The sequence below is a fragment of the Rutidosis leptorrhynchoides genome, chromosome 3 (genome assembly GCF_046630445.1).
Source record: "Rutidosis leptorrhynchoides isolate AG116_Rl617_1_P2 chromosome 3, CSIRO_AGI_Rlap_v1, whole genome shotgun sequence".
NCBI classification, from domain to species: Eukaryota; Viridiplantae; Streptophyta; class Magnoliopsida; order Asterales; family Asteraceae; genus Rutidosis; species Rutidosis leptorrhynchoides.
In genome coordinates this window covers 609,478,243-609,493,445 of record NC_092335.1, presented here as the reverse complement: position 1 = coordinate 609,493,445, position 15,203 = coordinate 609,478,243, and the positions used below count along the sequence as shown (strand labels likewise).

Genomic DNA, 15,203 nt, shown 5'->3' with positions numbered 1-15,203 from the left:
GATTTTGTAAAGTTTTAAAAATGCTTCCGCTCGCTTTGAATTTGTATCATACTCCAACAGTCTTTTCAAATGTTGTTCGATACACGTCATTTTGTTAGAAAAAAATAAGATAATGTAATAATATTACTAGGGTTCCCAACTTCATAAGAACAAAAAAACATTAGTATCAAGTAGTCATGATAATGCAAATCCTAGAACATCTGTGAACATCTAATCAAACATATTCTGTTAAGTATCTGGTCATCTACATTACAAACTACTTTTTTGAACATACATATGATTTTGATCATGTAATAAACAAATAAAAAGTGTTTTTTTATTTAACATACTGTAATAAAGTATGATTCATAGTAGCGACATCTTTATATTTACATTGTGAACCTATAAACTCCCTATAAAGTAATATACATATACCCAATAGCCATAAGATTTGCACAATGGAAAATAATACTCAAACAGCCACTTTGTATGCATTCCCACAACATCCCATATTTATCTACAAGATGATATATCTATCTAACTAACCTCTATGCTTGTTTTTACCATTTCAATTGAAGTCCATGAAGCTAAGTTTAAGTCTACCAGTACTAGTAGTATTGGAATTATTAGGCATTTGAGTCTTTTGTAAATGTGGCTGCTGAGCATTTGGGTTAGTAAAGTGATCAAGTGGTTGACGGTGAGATATGCATTGTGCCAGCAATGATGAGTTGTAGTTCATCCCGTTAAGAAGTCGACCGGCCTCAAGTTTAAGACGATTAACTTCCTCTCTCAGTGCCTCGTTTAAAGCTGTTTTTGACATAGATGAGCGAAAAAAAGATTTATCAGTACTATTGCCCATTTTACTTTCAAGGGCAAATTTGAACTTAAAGTCAGAATATATCTTTATTTAGTTCTCATTATTGTCAAAATCTCATGATATGAACATGAGTTCTTGTTGTTCAAATATCATTTTTAGTAAACTTAAATTTCTCAATTGATATTTTAACAAGTAGGAGGTTAACGTGCTTCGTTGCGTACGGGAGGCTTTTAAATAAAGGTTGAGAGCTGAAATTTGAGAAAGAAAATGGAAGGGGGTAAACTGAAAAATTGGCGAAAAATCGAGATAAAAAAATGTGGAGGGGCCAACTTGTAAATTGCAGTTTTTTTTTTTTTTTTTAAAAAGCTTTGGTCTGGGGGGTGAATAGTAAAAACCGAGTCTAAAGGCCAATCCGAAGCTGGCACTTCTGTATTTGATTATATTGTATAATGTATAATGTATAATGTATTATAATGTACATGTATATAATAATGTATAATATTAAATTAAATATTAATATTAATAGAATTCAAATGTAATACAGATGATATAAAAAACGTACCATCTCTAAGGTGGGCATGTTGTTCTAATGCTTCCAAACGGAGTTTGAGCTCCTTCTTTTCAGACGTTAACCCACAAGTATCTCGCTGCATTACATAAAAGGTCATCCTTGTCAGTAATGTGTCATAACAAGTATGGGTTTAAATGGGTCACAACAGGTATGGGTTGATATAAATCATCTTTTAGTAGAGAAATGGGTTCACCAATGTGGGCATAATTATAAGTAACGCTTTAGTTATTATATGACTATTAAAGAGGATATATTACAATAGTAAACCAAACCTATGAATAAAAGAGATTTAGGGAATTGCATACATTAAAAATAGACTTCGAAGCCATTTGACTTATTGACTTATTTAAGATGACACAACCAAATCGACTCATTTGGATATAAACGCATTAAAAAATGCCACCTCTAACTATTAACAAGCATAAGTTGAAATTAGTTTTTAAGTATTGGTGAAAACAGGCTGGACAAAGGCAAACTGACCACTTTTTTTACCGTTGTTTATAAACGATAGATAAATAAATTAATTTGTTGAATATGATTATAGAAATGATATATCTACGCTAGTAAGCTAAATATCTGAACAAAGAAGGATTCAGTATATTGTAAAGATTAATAAAGATTGTAACAAGACGGTTGAACAGTTTGAGATAACAAAACAGAAATCAACACATATATAAGCAAAAAATAGATCAAAACTGTCACCTTTATGACTACAAATCAATATTAATATATGCTTTGTATATAATCGACACATCTGTATAATGCCATACTAGTTGGGGCAAAAAAGAAACATGAACTAAGAAGGTGATTATAGATACAATTATGTAACAGGTCAGCTAAATATATCCTAGATAAACCATACTAGCAGTTTAGCGCAGTTTTAGCATTGTTGATTAAGGATCCTAATTAATCCATAAACTGAACCTCAATGATACAAATGATTATTAGAACCTTCATTGGCCACTTCAAGCTTTTAAATCAGTGTTGGTCAAATAAAACAAATAGAGGTTTGACTATTCAACATTATTTTAGAGATACCAATAATTCGGTTTTAAACTTCAAAAAACATGTGCTGCTAAACAGAATAGCAGATACACCAACTTCAACTCTATTTATGGTGATTATCAAATTCAACATTTGACCATATTATGGAATATTTGACTACATAGATGGGTGGTAACTGGATCGATATAACATGAGATGCAATTATGAGGTTTTTGCATTATAAAAGGAAAGGGTTTAACAACGATAAGAAGCGTCACAAATAATGAATTTAGTTTGTGTCAAATCACAAAATTCAAATTGCTACTACTAGCCTAAAACAATACGAACAAGTATATTGATATTTTATCAAACTGATATAGAATATAAACAATCCATGTACCTGTAGCTTTGTGACTTCAGCAGATAAGGTCGTTGCTTCGGTTTGAAGGGTTTGCACTTTCCTCTCTAACTCGCCAGTATACCTTGTTTTACGCTCTTTCGATCGAGCAGCAGATTGCCTATTTGCAATAATCCTAAAACAACAATAAAATTTCCAATTTATCATTAGTATTACTCCATACACAAACCCCAAGTCCCAACCAAAAACCAGGAACAAAAATTAACAATTTTTGTGTATGCGCATTTGTATATATAATCTTTTCATAAACAGTAGCCTGCATTGTTGTCACTAAAAAAAGTAACCACCAAACATTCAAAAACTGTAACTTATAAGGTACAAATGTACAATTATAAGCATAAATAGTTATTACTAGCTTTGAACAAGACCCTTTTTATAGATTATGAAACAGTCAGTATTTAATTTTAATTTTTATTTCTATAAGCCCATAATCCTTTCAAACAAGCTATTCCTAAACACCTCCTAAAAGCCACATAGCATACCCTTGTTTGTTAACATTAGCAAAATCAACAAGATGTCACTTAAAAAAAAGTAAAAATAAAAAAAGTAAGAACCTTTTAGCTCTTTTTGGGTCAACTAAAGACAGTTGAGCTAACTTATCAGGATCAAGTGCTTTCTTTGAGTTATCAACCCCCAAAAAACCTCCTTCAAATCCATCCATCGAATTACTATGCCGGTGTCTATTTTTACGATACCCAACGCCGTCACCGGCGACCATCTCCGAGTCACCGGCAGAGGTTATCCCAAAGTCATCGAAGAATTCAGAACCAACAGAAAGACTCCTGAGGTGAGACAGTTTCCGCGCCGGAGATTGATCGGCATTGATGTCGGAGGAAGCTGAATCTCCGGTGGTGGTGGGTACAGGGGTGCCGCCGGAGAGTGAGGGAAGGTCGATAGAGGCGAAATTGAAGTCAGCAACGACGTCGTCTACGAGGATGTCGTCATCATCGGCATAGGGGAAACGGAAGAAAGTTTCTGATTGGGCGCGACGGTGATGGGAACCACGACTGATTGTTTCAGGCATGAAGTTCGTTGGGTTTCCGGTGAAATTTGGGTCCATCATAACAGTAGAGTAAAATGGGTAGTGTTTGGAAATGAAAAAAAAAAGGAGGTTTTATCTAGGGTTAGGAAATTGGGGCCACTAATTCCTAACTTCTTATTTATATAGTGTGTATTTTAGGTGTGATTATTATTTTATTTTTACTTTTTCAAAAAACGAGAGTATATAAATTGAACAAAAAGCAACTCATCAAAATAATATTTTAGGTGTGATTATTATTTTATTTTTACTTTTTCAAAAAACGAGAGTATATAAATTGAACAAAAAGCAACTCATCAAAATAATATTCTATCGGTCTCCCATACAAAAACACTTAGTTTAAGAAATATAATTATTAAATTGTTTTAATTTATAGTAGTAGTTTTAACTCATTATTTTTTTTTATTTTTTTTTACTGTAATCATCTTTTGTCAAAGAACTTTACCTTATCATTTTTATCAAATTTGTCAAAGAACTTTACCTTATCATTTTTATCAATATTTGATAGTAGACTATTAATTTAGAACTCTTCAAGATAAATTAATTTAATAAAATATTAATTTGTAAAATTTTAAAATAGAATAATGAACTATTACGGATTAAGAGATTCAAGGAGTACAATCAATTAAGAAATTACAAACACTATGTGAATCTAAATATTGCCCATGCAATATACTAGATGGTTCTGAATCGTTCAGCATTCAGTGCTCAGAAATGAAACTCTCTCTTAATCATTAATTAACTAAAAATTTTGTAACATGCTCTTTAAATTATATCAAATACATTTATTAAACAATTTTATTATAATTTTTATTCATATTAAAGGTTAATAAAATAATTTTACATTATTCACATTATTAGTTCAAAAAGATTATTAAACAAGTTATTTTTATTCAGAATCAACTTCATTCAGAACCTTTGAATCGTTCATATTATAAACCATTAGCCATTAAATCATTATCAAACACACCTTAACCTAACTTGCATCACTCACATGAACCACCTATATAATGTAAAGCTATTGAAAGGATGAAAGAAATCTTCAACGGAAGCCTTTATCAAGTATAGAATTGTAGACAAAATTACACCCCTATGGTATGCACGAAATTTCACCTGCAGTCCTCTCTGTAATGCATCCCTATGTTTATGAACAATTTTACACCCTTATGTTTGGGGTTAAATTATCACTATGCAGCCATGACTGTAATACATGTTTATGAACAATTTTCCTGTTTAAGGAAGGTTTTACAATGCAGCCATGTTTGTATTTGTATCTGTTATGCAGCCATATCTTGTATGATTTTACAATGCAACCAGTTTGTATATGTTATGCAGCCTATTATGCAGAGACTAGTATGATGCAACCATGACTGCTACCCGTTATACCTGTTATGCAAGCAGCCTGGTCACTATGCACCCTCAACTATTCCATATTTTACCCTATATAACATGCTCTGTATATTTATAAAATATATATGACGCATACCATTAGGGAGGTGATACTCACACACCAGTTTTTGATCCAAACACACTTTTTACCATAAAACTTACAATTATATCCTTAAATTTATCTTGGGACTTGAATCTCTATTATTGTAAGGACATAATAGTCAATTAGGTGTGTATGGATCAATATTGAGAGTGTGAGTATCATCTCCCATACCATTAATACGGGACAAGAATATAATCAAATGAATAATTAAAAATGTGATGTAGACAAAGATTAATAAAACCACCGTGTGATATATTCCTATCTTATTGACTTAGAGCCAACTAACTAGTACCACATGACCAACATAAACACAGATTTGCAAATCCAAAATGGTTTCCCACACCAAAAACATGAATCAATTCAATTCAATTCAATTCAATTCAAAATAGTCATTATAAAAAAAAAGCATGTAAAAGAATCACCACCAAATCGGTCATACTTATTATATTTTGAAGAGACGTTTCAGTTTTCCAACAAGCTCTCGTTCATCATTAGACAATTCATCCTGTATATGAGCAGATTTATAAATTAATAACTTCATATTTCAAAAAACGGCACCTTTCATAATCGGAAGTTTTGACTTACCCAAAAAAAGGCCTTTAGTACATCAATTGAATTCCTTGAGATGAGGCTGACAAGCTCATCCTTAATTTTAAAATGGTGACCGATTCCCGTTATCTGCAATTTTTAGAATACAATCACAAATACCAAAATTAATACAAATTACGTCTAATCCCCCCTTAGACTGGCAATTTTGGTATTCGTTATTACACTTAGCGCAATTAAACAAGATTTTAACTATTTCAAATGTTTTACCGCTTTAAACATCACTAAGCTGCTTTAAATTTTTTAAGTAAAAATTAATATTGTCATTATACATTTATTTCATTATTCTTACCTCACATTTACAGCTATGACCATAGGGTATTTATCAAGCAAAATTAGCCGGATGTATCCAGATATATCCAAAAAAAAGGGGATTATCATTTCCACCACTAAAACATTAAAAAACAGACACGGAGTAGGTGAACGTTCATACCCCTATGGACACCTGTTGTCGTTTGTTCACATAGTCAACTGGCCTGTCGTTGTTTTTAATCGATGAGATCCGGCCAATGTCGAGGAAATCGCCCTTCTGAGGAATGCAGATTGGAGTTCCAATCTGTACACAGAACAAGTATTCAACATTAAGCATTTTATACGTGAAATTGGGGGAAAAAAGAAAAGAAAAAAAAAAGATTCATAATTTACAAGATAAATTGTAGTAACAAAAAATACCTTAAGAATGCCATCAATAACATCCACACCAAGAATAATTGGGTCTTTATTTCTGATCACACGCGTGATTTGAAGAACACAAGGAAACACAGCATGTTCAGCAGCCTGTCTCTTCTTTTGTTCCTTAATTTCATCAATATACGTCTTAAATTGATCAAACAACTTGTAAATAGTTTCATCTATAAAAATCTTGACACCGAGATCATCTGCACGTTCCTGGGCTTCTGGGGTTACTTTAACATTAAAAGCTAAAATTGTTGCAAACTCTTTTTTCTTATTTAGCATGACACTAGCTTTCATTACATCCTTTTTATGTACGGGACCGATACCGATACCACTAACAGGTATGTTTAGTTCAGGAGTTTTTAAAAGCTCGAGTAACGCCTCTAATGATCCAAGAGAAGATGCTTGAACATAAACGCCTTCACCACTCTTATCAATCCTATTCATAACACTTTGCATATCAACCATAACTGATTTTTTGATTTTTTCAACATCATCATTGTCCTTTACCACATATAGAGCGGTCCCCGCCACTGCGTGCTCAAGATTCTACTCAAGTTGGAAAAAAAATGTGTTAGGTCCACTCTTGTAAAAGTCGGCTGAATAGGGTACTAGCTTGTCCTGACTCGCCCAAAAACGCCTTAAAAGTCGGTCAATGCTAAAGAGTCGGGTCAGAGTCGGGTCGAGTTAGGCCAAGAGTAAGAGTCGGTCATATCCAAAGTTAGGTTAAAAAAAAAAAAAATCAATATTTTTTAAAATTATATTTTGTGCCATATAATCTATGTTTGAAATATTTATGATTTATGTTTGATATATTTTTGTGTAATATATAGATGTTTAATCTATATTTATTACTAACAGTCAACATTGGTAAACGCCCAACTCTCAACTTTTTCAACCTTGGTATGGTCAATAAAGAATGAAACAGTAATTTTATATAAAACCTCCATGAATATTTTACTAAAGCAGCAAAAAACTAGAGTTAGTAATTTTATAAAAAGAATGAAACAAACAATTTTCATAATTTTTGCAACCTAAAATCACCTGTGCAGTAATTTTAACAACTTGTGCAGCTTTGATTTCTTTGTGATGAATGTAGTCTCCCTGAAATACAAACAAATACCTTAAGATAACTACATAAAATGGCTACAATTGATGGTTCATGACACCCAAGAAAAATGACACATATTAGGCTAGTCGATAATAAGCATATGATATTTTTTGTTTATATATCAGTCAACATCAAACTACCTTCATATATAAAAGATACCATCACAGTGAGATCATATCAAGTTTTTCAAAAGCCTTTATATCACGAGAAAACACACTAAATATTGATAATAATCAAGGTTGCAAAAAATTGCTACTCGGGGAGTACACTGTCGGGACGTTTTTACTGCAGACAGTTGTTTTTCTGAAGACATAAGATAAATAATGTCTTATTATGCCTGCAATCTCGCATACTTATGAATATGCTTCTAAGTGTTGTAGATAGAATTAAGTTATTTTGCAGAATTAAGTTATCTTACAGACTTAAAAACAAACAGTCTTCACTATTACAGACCTTCAGACCATATCTTCTTTACAGGTGCGCATGTTTTCAGACAAAAACATCTTAAAAAACAAACACCACCTAAGTTTATGTCTAACTGACAACTTTCAAAATCCTCACCTTTACTCGGAGTTCCTTCATAGGATGAGGTGTCAACAAGGAGCGAATTTTAGTATGAATTGGTCCCTGCAAACCACAAACAACAATATCATCTCCTTCATGAAGCAGACCATTAACCAATACCACATCGATTGTTGTTCCAAGCCCTTGTATGACTTTAACCTCCAATACCGTACACTACAAAAAAAAAAAAAAAAAAAAAAAAAAAAAAAAAAATTATCAATCACAAACCATGTAAATCAAACAAAAGAAAACAAGACATGGTACAAGAATATACCTGAATGTCACTACTGTATGTAAGTTTTTCAACCATAGTCTTCTGAGCCCACTGAACAAGTAATAACAACATTTCTGGTATTCCTTCACCACTGTTCCCATAATAAAATAACAAAACTTGGATAACCAAAATCACCAGCATTAAAAAAATAATAATAAAATAAATTAAAAATAAAAAACAGGAAGTAGAAGTACCTAATAGCACTAGTCGGTACCATACTATAAGTTTCTCCCCTGTCTTCGTTCTTGTTGTACAGCTCAGTATTCACTCCTTGCTCCTTGAATTGTGTAATTATCTGATTTATACAACACACAAATCATGTAAAAAAATGGAAGCTCCAATTTTTCCAAAAGAGAATACATATGAGAGGCTATAAAAAGACCTTATTGACCCTATCCTTAAATTGAAGTTTAACATCATCTGACTGTAACTTCAATGCCTTCCCAATTGGTGCATTTTCACAAGTTTTCCACTCAAATAACCTGTCAACCTACATATCCCACGATACAATATACAAAAATAAGATAAGATTAAAAACAAGAGAGTTTAGTTTGAATATGATTAAAAGTTTAAAACCCAACATACCTTATTCAGTGCCACAATAAAATCGGTCTTACTCGTTTTCAACAAATTGAGGGATTCAATTGTTTGTGGTTCTAAACCATGCATAATATCAACAACCAAAATGGCAATATCACATAACCCAGAACCTCGAGACCTTAAGTTCTTGAAATGCTCGTGCCCAGGTGTATCAATAACCAATAGACCAGGTACGTCCAGCTTTGCGTCTGCTTTCAACTCTTTTGTTCTTTCACGAATGTTTTCAGTTGGAATGTAAGTCGCACCAATTTGTTGCGTGATTCCTCCTGCCTCACCTTCTTGAACATTAGTCCTTCTAATACAATCGAGCAGTTTTGTTTTCCCAGTATCAACATGACCCAAAATACAACAAATTGGGGACCGAAGCGTCTTTTCACCTTCTTCCTCCTCTTCCATTTTACCCTTACCTTTGTTGTCTGCAACAATTGCACTCTTAATCTCGTTTTTAACTAAGGGTTCAGGTTTAGGTTTTGTTTCATGTTCAGGTTCAGTATGCTCTTCCTCATCAGCAAATGCACTTACACCTGGCAAACTGACATCAGCATTATCCCAACTCATTGTATCCCATTCATCATCTGACTCACCCTCTTCTTTGTTCCCATTCATTTCCACGTCATCAGCCACATCATCAGAACCCATATCAGGTAAATTGGCATCCTTAGTTAAAGGGGCTTTACAGTTCACCTGCTGATGTGGCTTTTGCTTCTTTGTAACATAAATAGGCCGTTTTGTAGGTGCATTATTAGTCTCTTGAGGCAAAACGACAGCTTTAGCTTTTTCAAGAATTTGTTTCCTCATTAACTCCAGTCGTTGGGCTTCTGCTTTTTGTTTTGCTGTCAAAAGTTTACCTTCTTGTTTCTTCTTCAGCATTTTTTCCTTTTTCACACGTTTTTTCTCTTCTGCAATTCTTTCAAGTACTTCCTGCTTTAACCGATCTTCTTCTTCCTTTTTTAACCGTTCCTCTTCTTCCCTTTTCTTCTTTTCCTCTGCTTCTTTAATCCTTGCAAGTCTCTCTTGTATCTCTTTAACATGTTTTGGAACCTTCTTATTTACTACTTTACCCTTCGTTTCTTCTTCTACAGCAGGGGCCATAGCTGCCTTCTTCTCTTTCTTCTTTTTCTTCTTTTTAGCAGCTGCTGACTCAGCAGCCGATTCAACCGGTGGTTGCACCGTTTCCTCTTGCAGTTGTTCGACAGCAGTTGAAGAATCAAACGAATTCTCACCTTTTTCCCCTTTCGATATCAGTTTCCTTTTCCCAACCTCATTAACATCCTCAACATCACCATCGTCTTCATCATCATTCACTTTCACATTCTTCTGATTACCTTTCTTACCTTTTTTCTCAACAGCAACCGGCCCCACACGAACCTTTTCTTCCTGTCCTAACTTCACTTCAGACAATTCAGTTCCATTTGAATACTCATCCTCCTCACCAGATACAGCTGGCTTCTTCTTCCCCATAAGTACAATATTGTTTCCACGAATATATTAAAGTACATGGAAAAGCCTAAAAACATAAACAAATTATGAAATCAAACGATATAAAGTTTCTATACCATCGAAATTAATCCACGTAGCATCGAATCTAATACACAAATTTTGAAATCAATAAATATATACAGTTAAATATATACATAAACAGAATCAGAATCAATCTATATATACAGTTCAAATTTTGGAAAACCCTAAAGTTTGTATAGCATCAAAATTAATCCAAGTAGCATCGAATCTAATCTAGAAGCAATATACATAAACATATTTTGAAAAGTTCAAATTTTGGAAAACCCTAAAGTTCGATTAGGATCAAAATTAATCCAATTAGCATTAAGCATCGAATCTAATCTAGAAGCAATAAACATAAACATATTTTGAAATCAATCGATATATACAGTTCAAATTTTAGAAAACCCTAAGGTTTGATTAGGATCAAAATTAATCCAATTAGCATTAAGCATTGAATATAATCTAGAAGCCATAAACATAAACAGATTCTAAAAATCGAGAAGTATTTTTAAATTAATCTCTGTAACATCGAATCAAATCTGCACAACAATAGCATCAAGCAATATATATATACATGATGATACATACAGTTACATGTATACACATATAGATATAGATACACAAATAAATAGCTTACTTGCTTGCATAATTGAATTGGTGATAACTGCGTATATGTATGTATATCAAAAATATAATACTCTGAAGACTGAAAGGAATAGAGATCAGTTGTTAGAGACGACGAAACAAAAGAACCGTAGTTAACACAATTGAAACCCTAATATTATTGAATGTGCCGTGGGGTATAAATACCCAATCAATTAATTTAAATATGGTTGAGCATGTGACGGTTTGGGGCATATAGGTAGGAAAACATAACCAACATTGGGGTTAATCAATAATAATGCTACCATGACATAATGTCTTTCAGGACTAACCAACCATTCAACTTCAGATCAACACCTCCATCCCACTTCCTTCCCAGGACTAAACCCAGGACTAAACCCTCCTAACAAAGACACTACTCCTTCCATATTTTTATTATCTTTTTTAATTTTTTATATTATCAAATAATTATTATTATATATATTATAAATTTTAAATAAACAACATAATTATATTACTTTTATTATTATTAATTATTATTATTATTATTATTATTATTATTATTATTATTATTATTATTATTATACGGAGTAATTATTTATTGTTATTAAACACTACCAACCATGTAGGACCCATTTTCATCTTGCAGATCCAATTTCACACCTTCTTCACACCTTCATCTTTGTAGATCCAATTTCATAGCCATTTTCATGGCTTTCAAGTGCAAAAAAAAAAAAAAAAAAAAAAAAAAAAAAGCTTTACGGTACATTTATTCATTAATTCTTCCGTCCTCAATTCTGATTGAAATAGACGAGCAGCGAGACGGAGCACCTGGGCGACGAGCTGGGCGGGAGCTGGGCGGAGGTGGTGCCATCGGCGCCCACCTGGGCGGGCTTGTGGGCGGCTCCGTGGACGGGCCGTTGGGAGCGCTCTAATTTTAACCGTTAAGTATCACTAATAACGATTTAATTAATTCGGTTGAATTTGTTAACCATTGGTTATAAAATGATTAATAACCATACGAGAAAAAAAAATCATACATCAATGTCTAATATATAAAAATGAACATTTAAATATATGATTACTATATATTATTTTATTGTTCATTAAGAGAATTTAATTAAGATAGAGTATAGGTGTTTTTCAAAAGAATTATCTGATAAGACAAATGTCTAACACACATATAACACTACCATGTTAGTCTATTTAAGGATATCACCGAACTCAACCAATACAAACGAATCAAAAGAAAATTAACAAAAATAGTTGTAATAATATATTTACATGTAACACGTAATACAGAAGATATCTCGAGATCGGTAGCTGCTATAATAAAGTGAAATTCGATAGTGAAATTACAATTTTTCTCCCCTAACTCGGTTGCTCTGTATATATTTAGGGTTGTACTCCAAGTACGATTTATTTTACTGTGCACTAACCTTAAGCGCCATACTTGCGCTTAGTATTTACTAGTTGTTGAAATGTATCCAGGCAAAATGCCAAGTTCAGGAGCTTCCTACAAACATACCCATCCGCAGGAGGACTCCTACGGTTTACCTTTCAGAGAGCAGTACAGACCAGCACCGGCCTACGACGGGACAGCTAGGCCCGAGATGTTTTTAGAGAGTGTTGATGAGGATATCAGTACTGCACCGCCAGCTCCTCCAGTACGACGCTCCAGGCGTTTAGCCTCTAGACCCGCTGAGCATCCAGATCCATTAGAGCCGTGTGAGTCACATGTGTGATTCACTGTAAGCAACTATGAGTGACCCGATTATCACATGGGCATTACTTAGAGATCACCAGAGACTCTACAGAGCTTTCAGAGCATATCTTCAGCGTGAAGGAACGCCCCAAAGTACGCTAGGCCCTTTCTCATTCAGATTGGCGCGTCGTGCTCCACCTGCACGTCAAGCTACTCCTAGACGCTCTACTCCAGTCTCGGTTCAGTCTATTGCTTCAGCAGTCACCCCCGTTCGTGCTACTCATATTACACCGCATGTTTCACCTGCCACACCTGCTCTAGTTATTGAGACAGTTCCTATCCGTGAGTTACCTGAGTCTGCCATCTAGTCACAGTCCCTATTTCAGTAGAGCCACCTATGGCCCAGGTCTTTGAGATCACTGGAAGCATCCCTGATAAGGAGCCATTCCCGAGTCTTTCACACCTGGAGATACCATCAGACCTATGTCTAGACACGCTATTGGGAACTGATTTGGATGCGGGACAGCCACTTGAGGACTTGCCAAGACTTGAGGACAAGGACGTTATTTTCGGATCTTTTGGATACTTCGCAAACGCTGCTCTACAAACAGGCCAGGACAGTATTTCGTAGACTACTTTCTTTTCTTTTAATTTTATCTTTATTATAAAACCAGTGTATACAAATATATATCTAGTGGAAATGCTACTCTCTTTTGTTCTTCATGCAGAATCATATCAAAGAGACTGGTCCTATCCAGCACTAGGAGCATAGCCTAACCATAGGAAAGCCCAGCACTAGGAGAATAACTTGACCGTAAGGAAGTAATCCGTCCTCAAACCTCTTTCAATTATTACGCACTAAAATCTCTAAGTGTGGGGTTGTACCCGCAACAAACTTAGAGATTCTAGAAAATATTGTCCTTAATATATCGAAGTGTTAAAATATTCTATTTCAGGGAACATTATGGACAATGTTCTTCTAAGTGTGGGCTATTGGGTAAAGTTTTAAGAGCAAGTAACCGTATAACGCCAAATTTTTGAAAAATTCTTTTGCCTAAAAAGGTGATTAGTTAAGAATATTAGGAAATTCGAAAAATTCTCTCCTAGTTTTACCCACAAGATTCTATAAAATTGCTAGAAATCAGTTTTTGGAACATTCACTGGAACGGAACGATTAAGCTAAAACTCATTAATTGTGTCAAAAGATTTCTTTCGAATAAATGTGTAAAAGGCTAAGCATGACCCTACTCCCAAAAAGTGAGGAATTCTTGGACCCAAAGTACCTGTATGAACCATCAAATCTACAGTACTTTGTCAATTCATTTGATGAGCGTGTCGGTGTACGGTTTGAGTTAGAACTTGATTTTGACATACGTTTCAAGACCAATGGCTAGTAAACGCCATACGTGGTGCATGCGCGATACTCCTTCTGAAATCATTCTAAATAGAGAAAACCAAAAACCATTCGTTTCCATTTCCACTCCACGCATTTAAACCGACCAACTCACACCAAAGAGTTGATGAATCAGAAAATACTCACCCCAAATTCACTACCAAAATACACTACCCATTCACCTTCATTCCTTTTTCGCTTTTTCAAAAAGATCCAGAGATCAATAAAGAGATAGATCGATCAAAATTCGCTTCAAAAGCACTTGTTAAAAGTTTCCGAACACACGATTGTTTTTGATAGGTCAAAGACCTATTTTCAGTAAATTATCACTTCCTCTCTAGCCACCAGGAACAAAGGACAAAAGTTATGAAGAAAAGGGTGTGGCAAAAAAAAATGATTATGAAATAGCAAAGTCTCTAGAATAAAGGCAAGAAAAACCCGATAAGTTGCCCAAAGAAGGATTGTTGAAAGAGCCAAGAAAAACTCTAGAAAAAAGTCTTAGCAAAATCCGCATCTTTCGAAGAACTCATCGCGGAATTCAAGCAGTTTTATATCCAAAAGGGATACTCTGCAGAATCAAAATCTATCAATTCTCTTTAAAAGGTCAAAAGATCCAAATACCTTTCACTTTTCCATAAACTCTCCAACCAACACTACAACCCGTCTTCCTCTTGAAAGAATGTCTAGGGAGAAGATCAGTGTCGTCCTTACTTAACCGGCGGAGATATCGATGCTTTACCAAGCCTATAATGAAAACCGTTACACAACTCGCTTCTGTACGACAATACAATTAGATTAGGACACCCTAAACACTTGATTGATATGAGTGATCTGCTAGTGAGAAGCCTTGTCATGTATACTCTACATCT

General features: G+C 34.1%; 2 protein-coding genes across 2 annotated transcripts; both read right to left on the bottom strand.

Annotated features, from left to right (window-relative positions):
- Window positions 1-352: 352 nt before the first annotated feature.
- Window positions 353-3,936, bottom strand: LOC139898868 (transcription factor VIP1-like). Its single transcript, XM_071881666.1, has 4 exons — window positions 3,324-3,936; window positions 2,752-2,884; window positions 1,359-1,443; window positions 353-786 (listed from the first exon to the last, which is right to left on the bottom strand). Exons 1-4 carry the CDS (start codon window positions 3,830-3,832, stop codon window positions 548-550), a joined length of 966 nt encoding a protein of 321 aa, XP_071737767.1. The 5' UTR covers window positions 3,833-3,936; the 3' UTR covers window positions 353-547.
- A 1,588-nt stretch (window positions 3,937-5,524) lies between these two features.
- LOC139898867 (eukaryotic translation initiation factor 5B-like) lies at window positions 5,525-11,414 on the bottom strand. Its single transcript, XM_071881665.1, has 11 exons — window positions 11,271-11,414; window positions 9,116-10,637; window positions 8,913-9,020; window positions 8,725-8,825; window positions 8,531-8,621; window positions 8,254-8,430; window positions 7,626-7,685; window positions 6,579-7,130; window positions 6,340-6,462; window positions 5,886-5,978; window positions 5,525-5,805 (listed from the first exon to the last, which is right to left on the bottom strand). Exons 2-11 carry the CDS (start codon window positions 10,589-10,591, stop codon window positions 5,743-5,745), a joined length of 2,844 nt encoding a protein of 947 aa, XP_071737766.1. The 5' UTR covers window positions 10,592-10,637; window positions 11,271-11,414; the 3' UTR covers window positions 5,525-5,742.
- Window positions 11,415-15,203: the final 3,789 nt, after the last annotated feature.

What these genes read in the sequence shown, in the direction of transcription:
- LOC139898868 (XM_071881666.1), bottom strand. Translation starts at nt 3,832, where the DNA reads ATGATGGACCCAAATTTCACCGGAAACCCAACGAACTTCATGCCTGAA. An exon ending in GACCCAAAAAGAGCTAAAAG is followed by an intron (nt 2,885 to 3,323) that starts GTTCTTACTTTT and finishes TTGTTGTTTTAG; the next exon opens with GATTATTGCAAATAGGCAAT. An exon ending in CTGAAGTCACAAAGCTACAG is followed by an intron (nt 1,444 to 2,751) that starts GTACATGGATTG and finishes TATGTAATGCAG; the next exon opens with CGAGATACTTGTGGGTTAAC.
- LOC139898867 (XM_071881665.1), bottom strand. Translation starts at nt 10,591, where the DNA reads ATGGGGAAGAAGAAGCCAGCTGTATCTGGTGAGGAGGATGAGTATTCA. An exon ending in TTAAGGATAGGGTCAATAAG is followed by an intron (nt 8,826 to 8,912) that starts GTCTTTTTATAG and finishes TGTATAAATCAG; the next exon opens with ATAATTACACAATTCAAGGA. An exon ending in TTGTTAAAATTACTGCACAG is followed by an intron (nt 7,131 to 7,625) that starts GTGATTTTAGGT and finishes CAACTTGAGTAG; the next exon opens with AATCTTGAGCACGCAGTGGC.